The 12,304-nt window shown below is 38.9% G+C and overlaps 1 protein-coding gene across 4 annotated transcripts in view; it reads left to right on the top strand.

The window, feature by feature from the left end:
* LOC129769371 (sialin) overlaps window positions 1-9,587 on the top strand; it is a 44,941-nt gene extending 35,354 nt beyond the window's left edge. For all 4 annotated transcript variants that reach the window (XM_055771603.1, XM_055771601.1, XM_055771605.1 and 1 more), the window contains exons 4-7: window positions 7,445-7,564; window positions 7,632-8,178; window positions 8,235-8,368; window positions 8,442-9,587. In XM_055771603.1, the coding sequence (XP_055627578.1) occupies window positions 7,445-7,564; window positions 7,632-8,178; window positions 8,235-8,368; window positions 8,442-8,906 (1,266 nt within the window). In that variant the 3' untranslated portion in view covers window positions 8,907-9,587. The remainder of the gene's footprint in view (window positions 1-7,444; window positions 7,565-7,631; window positions 8,179-8,234; window positions 8,369-8,441) is intronic.
* Window positions 9,588-12,304: the final 2,717 nt, after the last annotated feature.

The following is a 12,304-nucleotide window of genomic DNA, read 5'->3' as shown; positions in this document are numbered from 1 at the left end:
ATTTCTCTCAACAACTTTGTTGTAAATAATATTTTAATCGGACATCTGTATTCCAGGATATGATTTTTTGAAAATAAAACCGTTAATGATTCTGGATATGCCTTCATGAAAAAACAGTCGTAATTAAAATTGGTCATCAGAAAATGAAATTTGTGAATTTTGATAGCTGCCACAATGGTGAAGTAATTCAAAGTTTCAAAACAAAACAGTGTGGCATGCTCAGTTTAGCGATTAATTGTGTTGGGCACTCTTCACATATTCCGCCATCTTATCAGCAGGCAGACACCGCTCGGCTTCGGGCGGTCTTCGATTATCCCGCGGACGCTCATGGGCACACATTTTGGCGATCCTGCAAGGAGCAAGGATTAAGCGGGATAATCGAAAAGCACTTTGAATCGAAATATTTTGAGACTTTCAGGGCTTCTGCGTGGAAATTAAGTTTGGTGTGATTCCCACCGTGTGAAATATGCCAAACAGAAATTAGAAAAATCTGTTTGTTTTTATTTCTTCATTAATGTGTGGTAAAGGGCAGTAGAATCTTTCGGGGGGACAACTCGAAATTACATTAGTAGTCAGCCCTTGACTACCCCGTTAGCGGAAGACTACAGCAGAACTATCCTGTGATGGGAGGCATGAAGATTATCAATAAGTAAATTGTACATTTGAAAAAATATGAATTAAACAGTATGGTTGGCAGAAATTCTAATGCTCAATGTTAAATTGCAGGATGACTTGATTGATAGTAAAATTGAAACTTGTTGCCAGAAACAACGATTTATTTTTCTATTCATGCAGCTCAATACTATGGTTGCTGTAGGGTAACAAAACAAAGTGTTTTGACGTGGGACTACGTCTAACCGGAATATATGGAGGGTAAAATGAAAACCTAAACACAGAACATGCAGGAAAAAATGAAAGATTTCGAATGCTTATAGCTCGAACATTTCGTACTGGATAGGAGAGATGTTTGCATCACTTGATAGGGAATATTTCTACGCATCTATCGCAACTAACAAAATGTTGTTTTTCATTAGATAAACAATTGAATAACTGTAAAATATTAGGCGTTATCTAAACGCCCTAACTGCATCGTTTTGATTGGCCCGATTTACGGTTTCCCTAACACAGCCATCAAAACCAAGCAGCCTTGGGGAAATCGGCATTGCAAATACATGAAAGTAGGGGGACTTCTGTTCTCATCGAAAAATGTTCCCTAACACAGACTTTAAAACCAAGCAGCGAAATCGGCATTGCAAACACACGAAAGAGCCTAGAGGCGAGTGAACTGAAAAGTTTAAACCCTCTTAAAGCCAAAAAGAAGAATAAGAACACACGAAAGTAGGGGGAGCTTTTGTTCCCATCGAAATGTGTTCCCTAATAGAGATTTCTAAACCAAGGTGCCTGGATAAATCGGTATTTCAAATTCATGCAAGTCGGGGGTATTTTTGTTCCGACTGGAATGTGTTTCCCTAACACAGACTTCAAATCCATGAAGCGTGGGGAAATCGGCATTGCGAATTCATACAAATCGGGGGTATTTTTGTTCCGATTGAAATGTGTTTCCCTAACACAGACTTCAAAACCGAGGTTTCTGGGGAAATCGGCTCTGCAAATAAATGCAAACTGCGAGTACTTTTGTCCTCGCTTGCCTTTGTGCAGAGTGGAATATGTCTGTCCTAACATGATCTTCTAAACTTAGGAACCTGGGAAAATCGTGCAGCCACTAGAAGCGAATGAACTTCCCAGTTTCAAGCAAATTCGAGATTCGAGAAGTAAGTACACTTTTGGGATGTAAACTTCAGAGGGAAATGTAAAATAAAATAATCGTTTGATAATTTTTTTTTTGTCTTTATTGGAAAGATTTTCAGCCTTAGGCTGGTTCATCAAACGTTTGATAATTCTTCCGTACATATATTTTGTTCTAGTCATCATACCAAACGTCCGTCATTAAATTTACTTGTAACGAAGAACAATCAATCACAATAAATGAATTGACTTTACACGGCATTTGTTCATTTTTTTCACTCACAGAGCAAATATATTGAACTCAATTGAATTTGGAAACTGTTTCATTCAATCAAGAATTTAATCAATACAAACGAATGATTGCTAAGCTAAGGTAGTTCCACGTGAACCTTGCGGTTATATCATAGATATAACCCACTCATTTTTATTTTATTTTAAATTATATCTCTATGTTTAATAGGTGATATTAAAAAATAAATACTGATGCCCATTAGACTTGTAGCTCCATTATATTAATACATATTACTTCGCAGTAAAAATAGACAAATCTTTTATAATAAGTACGGATCGGGACGACCGTATGAGTACAAAAAAATGAAGAAAAGATGCGGATCGGGACAACCTTATAAAAAATGATAATGATAAGCGGATCGGGACTACAGTGCTGTGTAAAAATGGAAGTAAAATTGTTTTCTGATCGGGACGACTACGCAGAACAAGAATGGGCTCGAAACGACCGCATGGAGAACAGAACTTGATTCGATATTCTGTTAGTTAAACTTGATTCGATATTCTGTTAGTTAAACGCCATAAATAAGCTCATGCATCTCAGAGGTGGTTCAAATGTTTTATGTGAAGGAAAATACACTGAAACAAAATCCACATGCATATGATCTTTTGGTTTTTTTTATTCGATTAATTTTTTTTTCGGAGAAGAGAGAAGATGTATGGTATGTCCAGTTCTGGCAACACACACAGGCATAGTCAGTTCAGTTGGGTTGGACACTCAGCACATATTCCGTCATTTTATCAGCAGGCAGTCACCGCTCGGCTTCGGGCGGTCTCCGATTATCCCGCGAACGCTTATGGGTACACCTATACGATATTTTTCAATTAATACCTTTGTCATATGTCGACTTCAAATAGTACATAGTACATATAGGGGAGCGATGAATATCCTATTACAGTTGACGTCTCGGCCAAGTGCCACGTATTCATTGAACTTCGATTTGTAGTCGATTGTGATACCGACAATGCAAGTAGAGATAAAATGTTTTTGCATTTTGCATGAATGCAATTCCAATGCCAATTCCAACGATGACAACGTGGGGTCAGAAGTGGCACTTTCTTCTAATTTATTGAACGGATGCGTGGGAGGGTAAACTTCAGTTTCACTAAATTCTAATAACTAACAGAGCTTTCCACGGTTCTAAAAAACTAACACCACTTCTGCCTCGGTCCACGTTGAAATGGACGAACATAGTTTTGAGTCCTCAAATCAGCACACTAATCAATAGGACCGGAACTACGTAATTATTAACCCATTTTATGCCAAGCGTTCGAAAAATCGAACAGCAACTTTGATAATTTTTCATGTATTTGGAAAGCAACCATATGGTAATGTTTTTGCACTAAGAGATAGCTTAATTTATTAGCTACCACTTACCATCGATTTCATTCAATTTTGTGTAACTTTTTTGGGTAATAAATTCGATTTAAAGCAAGTATGTTTGAAAGTTGTTTTCAATTTCAATTAAAAAACCCAATAACATACAAAAATATGTGAACTTTTCTACAGTATTACTTTGACAATAGGACATACATTGTGATATAGGACGAAACTCATTCGATTGAGCCTCCTCCAGGAAAGTAACAGTCGGGGAAATTGAGTGTTCGAAAAATCGAACATTGGCCAAAACGAACAAGTTTTTCTGCTGAATCCACATCAACACATCTAACCTCCGCAACGCACTTTGATTTGTTTATTTTGGAAGACGGGAGGTTTTTCATGTATTCTTGCTTTTTCAATTGTGAATGTTTGCAAATATTGATTAATTTAGCAAATATTATTGAAAACCTGTATGATTTGTTGTCCGTAATAACCGTAGGTTATGGCGGCCCGTGGAATTTCGTTTTCCGCCATACCGAATAATAACCTCCCAACCCTCTATGCCATTGTTTTTTCGTACTATTTTGGTACTTTGCAGGTAATTTTGAAGCATTTACATTTCTCCACAACCAACTATAAAAAAAGGCATATGCTTTCGTTTGAAAGAAACACCCTGCCAGTAATAAGATAAAATTACATGAAATAAGAAATGCCACATCTCACCTTCTTCTTCTTGAATGGCTTTAACGTTCTCTGTGGAACTTTTGCCGTCTCAACGAATGCATTAACTAGCGTCATTTATTAATACTTAGTTGAGATTTCTTAAGCCAAATAATAACACGCCTTCAATGTATTCCGAGGGGCAAGCTCTAGAATACGCGTGACCACAGTGCAAGTCGAAGGAAATTTCTCTGACGAAAAATCCTCCGGCCAGAACGGGAATCTAACCCGAACACCCGGCATGATAATGTGAGACGCTAACCACTCGGCCACGGGTGCACATCTCACCTTAGGTGGATTAATTCAGGTTTATACTTAGAGACATCCATTCTCCTGTGCTTGTTCTTCCCGAAATGCAAAATTGATGCATTTATGAATACCGTATATTTGCTAATTGAAGTGACTTTTTGTTCGCAGTATGTTTGTACTTGTCAAAAAAAGTGCGGGTTTCGGCCAATGTTCGATTTTTCGAACAATCATTTTCCAGAAAATGGAAGATGGGAAAAAAATTATTCTTGAACATTGGTGTTCCTTTAGCGTTAATAATCGAAATTACACCAATGGCTTTCGTCAGAAAAATAATTTTTACAGCTTGGTCGTTAATGGGTTAACGAAGTCAATCAATCACACTAGTCATGCCAATTTCTTTTGTACCTACATCTATCTCATATTCGAACCTTCTCGGGCGATTACCTTCAACCTCCCGAGCGCAGTCCAAGTCACTTGCCGGATTAATGAGGTTCCAAGAACAAGAAAACCGCCGCCGGAAGACTCTTCTATTTGGGGGAAATATTCAAACGAAAAATAGCGAAAAAAAGGAAAGCGTGAGTCTTTCAGGTGTGTTGGTAAGTGGGTGTCTTAGCTAAAACTCAGCCGCCGAATCACATCCAGCATCCATTATTGCTAGTCGCTCAAATATAACAAAATAGAGAGGCACTCGCTCAGCCATTAATCCAAAGCAAATACATGTAGGGAAAAACTCAGATTCACACATGTGAGATTGTGTTGGATCTGGACTCCAAACTTATTAAACGAATATCGAAATCAATACCGTGTTACATTTTTCTCAATGACGCTGTAAACAAACTAAATGACAGATTGCGCTCAAAATTGACGTTGAGACCACTAACAGTAGTAACAACTTTAAAAATATATAAATTTGAAAAAAGTCAACGAGAAGATTAAGAATTACAAATTCCTGCTATATATTCGACAGAACGTATATAGATTTTTGTGGAACTTCTTAAAAATATATGATAATACTACCATGGTAATTTACTAAAAAAAACAGAAAGTGGGTTATATCTATGGTATAACCGCAATGGTGACGTAGGACTATCGTTGATTCAGTGATCCTATGTTTGAAGTTTAATCTGAATCCATGCTGAATGAAAGAATAAATGAATATTTGGGGGACTTCGAAAACGAGAGCGTTACGTTGGAGGTACAAGGTTTTATGCTTCCAATATTGGATACGAAAATATCCTACTGATGGGGAAGAATAATTTTCAGGAGCTATCCTGTTAATTGCGATTGATTGAAAAATCACAAAACCAAATGTATTTGGTCACAGTGTTACATGGATAGAAAACATTCAAACAAACTCTTTCACATGAATGTATTTTTAAATTCCCAGAGGAACGATTAGATATTTCTACATTTTCCTCGATACTGGAAGCCCACCAGTGGTTAATGCTAATTCGATAACCACCTGTTAATAGCACTTGATTGAAAAATATTTGGTCACAGTGTTACATGGATAGAAAACATTCAAATAAACTCTTTCACATGAATGTAATTTTAAATTCCCAGAGAAACTGGCAGATTATTTTCAGTAACGATTAGATATTTGCACATTTTCCTCGATACTGGAAGCCCACCAGTGGTTTATGCTAACTCGATAACCATCTGTTAATAACACTTGATTGAAACATATTTGGTCACAGTGTTACATGGACAGAAAACATCAAAATAAACACTTTCACATGAATGTATTTTTAAATTCCCAGAGGAACTGGCAGATTATTTTCCGGATCCTCCTCGATGCTGAATGGCATCCGAACGGAAAGAATTCCGTGCGTGTATGTGTGTGTAGCGGCTGCTTCGATGGTCACCTTCTCTTCTCTTGAAGGATCGGCTTCTCTGTGCTCCCTCGCAGTTTCAAACAAACTGCTTGCGTTTCAGGGCAGATCTCGATCCTTCACCGTCCAGCATCCTCGTCAACGATGTTGTCTTGTCGATGTCCTCACGAAAAATGAATGCGTCTCACCACCAGAATATCGCTTAAGTATGCTTTTTGTGTGTGATTGAATCGAGAGAAGGTGTGGTTTACGATGGCAATTTGGAAGGCAAACTAGAGGGGAATGAACTCTCTGAGCTCGGAGCTTTCGGCGACTGAGCAATAATCGATTGCGGGCGCATACAATACGGAAATATCCTACTGATGCGGAAGAATAATCTTCAGAAGCTATCCTGTTAATTGCGATTGATTGAAAAATCACAAAACCAAATGTATTTGGTCACAGTGTTACATGGATAGAAAACATTCAAATAAACTCTTTCACATGAATGTAATTTTAAATTCCCAGAGAAACTGGCAGATTATTTTCAGTAACGATTAGATATTTGCACATTTTCCTCGATACTGGAAGCCCACCAGTGGTTTATGCTAACTCGATAACCACCTGTTAATAGCACTTGATTGAAACATATTTGGTCACAGTGTTACATGGATAGAAAACATTCAAATAAACTCTTTCACATGAATGTATTTTTAGATTCCCAGAGGAACTGGCAGATTATTTTCCGGATCTTTCTCGATGCCGAATGGCATCCAAACGGAAAGAATTCTGCGCGTGTATGTGTGTGTGTGTAGCGGCTGCTTCAAGATCTTCCCGGGGAACCGTTTGTGGCATCACTATCCTCTTGATGGATTCATGTCTGGCCTAAGGTGCACAAACAGGCTCTTGGTGACATCGTTCATCCGCGCTTTCATGATAAACGAAGAGCTTCACCACAACAGCGACAACATGCTTCAATCGCTGTTCAATTAGAACTGTGTGGATTTCCGAGCGGCGCTCGCTTGTATACCGATTGGTGATTTCAATAGCCTGTTTTGAAAGCAATTTTAAGACTATTGAAACAAGTTTTTGGATCAAAAAGTAACAAGTATATAACGCGTAGACATTTTATCTTTCGAATGAAATGTTTATCATACCATTTCGTTCAATTGTTTAGGAGCTATTAACGCTCAAAATCTCGGTCTACGGCGTAACGCTTTCGTTTTCGAAACTTTGATTTTACACCCCGGTATAGAAATGAAAGACATAGTCCTACGTCAAAAAAATATTCAAATGTATATTCTTCTAGGAACAATACTTCGATTGGAGCTCCCAGATGCAAGGATTTGTGTTGAGTTCATTTTTCTACGGTTACATTTTAACACCATTTCTCGGGGGATTTATTTCCAACAAATTAGGCGGCAATTATGTGAGTAATCAATCTCGTTCACGAATTAGCGATTTTTTGAATTCAATTATCCTGTTACCCTTTTCAGGTTTTCGGTGTTGGCGTTGGGACAACGGCCTTATTAACCATATTAACGCCACTGGCGACCAAAGGAGGCGTTGGGTTGCTGATCGCCGTACGAATCATCGAGGGTATCTTCGAGGGCGTAACGTTTCCGTGTATCCACGCTGTATGGTCCCGCTGGGCCCCACCGACGGAGCGTTCTCGGATGGCCTCGATTGCATTCGCAGGAAACTATGCTGGCACCGTAGTGGCCATGCCGCTCAGTGGTGTGTTCGCCAATGCATACGGTTGGGAAAGTGTGTTCTACATTTTCGGAGTGGTCGGATGTATTTGGTTCGTCGCATGGATTTTTTTGGTTAAAACTTCACCGGAGGTGGACCCATGGATCAGTTCCGACGAAAAGGAGTTCATTCTCGCCAGCTTGGGTCGAACCGAGGGAAAACCGGAGAAAATCAAGCATCCATGGAAAGGAATTCTGACTTCAATGGCGGTGTGGGCACTGGTGGCATCACATGTGGCCGAAAACTGGGGATTTTATACGCTTCTGACACAGTTGCCAACATTTTTGAAGGGTTCGTATTGTGAGATGTGTATTCAAAGATAGATAATGTTTTTATTGCCCTTACAGATACTATGCATTTCCATCTGGAGAAGACTGGTTTCATCTCTGCCATTCCATATTTGGCAATGGGGATCTTGCTGTTCGTGGCCGGCTATTTGGCTGATCTTTGTCAGCTCAAAGGCTGGCTCACCACAACTCAGGTATACTCATCGTTTGGGCTATAATATCAATTACCATAAATATATTTTCAAATGGTTGTCTTTTTTATTGAAGGTCCGTCGCTATTTCAACTGCGGAGCCTTTTTGGGCCAAACGGTGTTCATGATCATCGGTGCCTTCATTCTGGAGCCCGGTCCGACGATTGCCTGCATCACAATCGCCGTCGGAATGGGTGCGTTCGCCTGGTCCGGATTCGCCGTGAATCATTTGGATCTCTCGCCGAAAAGTGCTGGAGTTTTGATGGGAATCTCAAACACTTTCGCGACCATTCCGGGAATAGTCAGCCCGATTGTCACCGGCTACATTACTGCGAACAAGACGGACGACGAGTGGAGGGTGGTTTTCTACATTGCCGCTGGAATTTATTTGGTCGGATGCGTTATCTATTGGTTCTGGGCGTCGGGTGAACTGCAACCGTGGTCGATTGAGGCTCAGGAAAAAGCAGCACAAGAGCTGAACGGCCGAAAGAATGGACACTTTGGATACGAGAATAAAATGAAAATTGAAGACGAAATGTGATATGTGTGTATATAATGTTGAATATCTAACTGTTAATTATTTCACATTCATGTTTAATATGAATGTTTGGATTACGTGAGCTACAAATAGTATTAGAGTTACCTGTTATGGAGCATTAATAACAATAATAAAATTGTCAATACACATGAATGGCAAATGTGCTATTCAAATTATAGAAATCGAGTCGATAAGAATTTTGTTCGTTAGCTCTATTTTACTATTATAGATACCGAGCAAGTCGATAGCATTGACCGAATGGAAGCTATCGATACAAATGTCATAATTTTTCGAGCTGTTTGGTTTACTTGCTACATATCTCCAGAGAATTATTTTGTTTAGGTTTTCGTCCCTGGATAAATGCTTAAAAATTGAAATTCGAGCTCGGTGGAAGATGATCTCGATTTACACAATACAAAGTTTTGCTTGGTGTGATAGTGATAGTGATTGTAGCGACATCTCGATTCGATTTATATAATGAGGCCCAATGTTTTAGTAAATTCCTGCAACAATGTGGATGAGCTGAACAGTGATTCGTCAAAACATTCACTCAGCTACTAAAATATAATTATCGATCAAGTAATTTTAGGTTTAATGATTCCAGAAAACCTGAACCATAAGTGATGTCAGAGAAAGCACAATATGGATGCAGTAACAGCTCATTCATTATGACCCTAATCTCACAATGACAAATAAATGATATAATGTATTTATTATTATTGTTTATGTGATAGACGTATAGAGATGTATTCATTTATAATTGACAACTGCTTTTCTTACACGGGTTTTGGTTCATCTTCGATTTTTACCTATTGCCTATCTCTAGAGAAATTCCTTCGTTGTGCTGAAGCAAAATCGGCTATGGCTACGGAAATGCTTAATGGAATGGGATAAAGTGGACCAATCTATCTACAAGAGCTGCTCTAAAAGTATCAAGATTTTTGTATACCCACGGATTATTTATATTCGATTCCAGTTGTTTTTCACACAAAAAGTATAAACTAACAAATTCAAATTGTCAAAAACAGAATTCGGCCATAAATAACGCATATGAAAAATATAATCGGAAGATCGAATCTGAAGTCAAATCCTGTCCGAAGAACTTTTTCAATTACGTGAAGTCTAAACCTAAGAGCAATAATATTCCATCGCGTATGCATCTCGACGAGAATGTGGGAATAAATATATAATCTTTTCGTCATTTTTTCAGGATGTCTTTACCACGTTCTCGAAGAAAAACCTTGACCGAAAGTACTTTTCATTTCTGCCGTAATTTTCCAACGACATGTCTGTGAACGATATCGCACATCAGGAAATATCCTGACGGAATTGCACCCGTAATCCTCAAGAACCTGGCTGACGAACTTACACCTCCTCTTCATTTCCTATTTAATACGTCTTTCAAAACTGGAATATTCCCAGACAAATGGAAACAATCTTTCTTAGTGCCAATCAGTAAAGGATCTTCCCGATGCCTAGGATCTTTATGCCTATGTTTAATGTTCTATTAATAGATATTTATGCCAGCAACAGTTCACTTTGTTTTTTTATAATACTGGTTTCTTGATATGTTTAAAAATAAATATTATCCAGAGGATAAATCGTCCTGCTCAAACCTTTGTGTAGAGTCAAGATCTAGCCATCTTTCCCCAGTGTCTCCTATCATATCATACAAGGAGAGAATATATGAATAAAGGCCCATTTATACGTTGCTAGTAGCTGGCTTCACAATGAGCAGCTACTGACCCGGTGAACTCGCTTGACAAATGGTTGACTCGCCTTGTCCGTTCACACAATGTGAGCTGCTGGCAAGAAACTAGATACTACGGCACAGGTTTTCCAGAGATGCCAGGCGGTTTTTCAAATGTCCATCAAATCGTCAGAAACAGCAATCAGATCCGAATTTGTCAGATGATTGATCCGAAATCGACTTCTTTATTGGCAGTTTTCGTCTTAGATTTTCAGTTGAATTTATCATTACACAATTTTATCGCTAAACACACACTGGCCGTGTTTAAAAAAAGACGGATGGGTAATGTCGGGGACATAACCGGAGTGACGTAGGACTATACAAAGGGGACAGCTTTTGTTAAATATATATTTTAAATATATTGTATTCCCATCGATATTCCCATCTTGTTCGGTTAAACCATTCCCATCGATATTCCCATCTTGTTCGGTTAAACCTTCCTGTTTAGCTATTGCGTTTGTCACTCGCCACAGCTTTCACAGTTGGAAAATTTCTTCCCATCCAGCTTGTGACATATTGTTCAGTAAATTACATTTAATGTGACGTGCCGGAGAAATACTTTGCCACTCACTGAAACTAATTGTTGCCTTGATGAGCGCCGAACCGAAGCTGCTCTGTTCTTGATGCGGGTTTTCTGATTGTCGTGAACAGCTTTGCAAGCCAACTCGAGCACTCCGACGGCCGAAACTCTATAATCGCTGTTAGGTATACTGGTGCTCCGGCACCAATCCGTTCGGTCTAGTTACCCTTGCGGAGCAATCAGTGAATGCGACCAACAGGGAACTGGAGACCTGCACGGTTCGAGTGAGACTTTGCCTTTCCCTTAACTTGTCCTCCTTTGTTACGTCCACGATGCCGATGCCGTACAACCACACGGGTTTACGGTTTGAAAGAAAATAAGATATTTTTTTGGGGTCCGCGTGTTTTATACTCTAGCGGTACACACTCACAGGATAGAGACAAATCGGCAGACTCAGCCAGAGGGGCGAGTCCAACGAGACGAACGAATGAGCGTTAAAAGGGAGCGATGGCAAAAAAATACATTCATTACGATTTGTTCGCTCGTTGGATTCACATGCAGGCTAAAAAGGGTCCTTTTCAGGATCACAAAATTATCTTCAATCTAAAGAGTTTATTGTTTTGTTGTCACTCGATATCCCCATCTTGTTCGGCTAAACCTTCCTGTTTAGCGATTTGTTGCCACTCGCCACAGCTTTCACAATTGGAAAATTTCTTCCCATCCAGCTTTGTGACATGTTGTACAGTAAATTACATTCAATGCGACGTGCCGAAGCGCCACTCAGTGTCGCATTGGAGGCGATTTTAACCTGTAATTGAACATTTGTGATGACAGTGGTACAGTGTCGACTTTCAATGTGGGGTCATAATTTGGATCTCTATGTTTACAAAAATGTCCAACTAAATAAGTCGCATTACATGTCCATCCAATTAGCTAAATGTCGAACTAATTGTAAATTACTGTACTTTCAATCTGGAAACAATTTAAGAATTGGTGAAAATTGAATAATCTGGACAGTCCCCAACTATTAATAAGCTCAGAACAACTGCCAAATTCACATACTCATCAGATCCTGGCAAACAAATTATGAAAAAATCAATTTGTGTTTTATTATTATTTTGGATAATGTTT

This window comes from Toxorhynchites rutilus, chromosome 2 (assembly GCF_029784135.1).
Source record: "Toxorhynchites rutilus septentrionalis strain SRP chromosome 2, ASM2978413v1, whole genome shotgun sequence".
NCBI classification, from domain to species: domain Eukaryota; kingdom Metazoa; phylum Arthropoda; class Insecta; order Diptera; family Culicidae; genus Toxorhynchites; species Toxorhynchites rutilus.
Note: the sequence above shows the minus strand (reverse complement) of the source record. Positions and strands in the feature narration are given on the sequence as shown.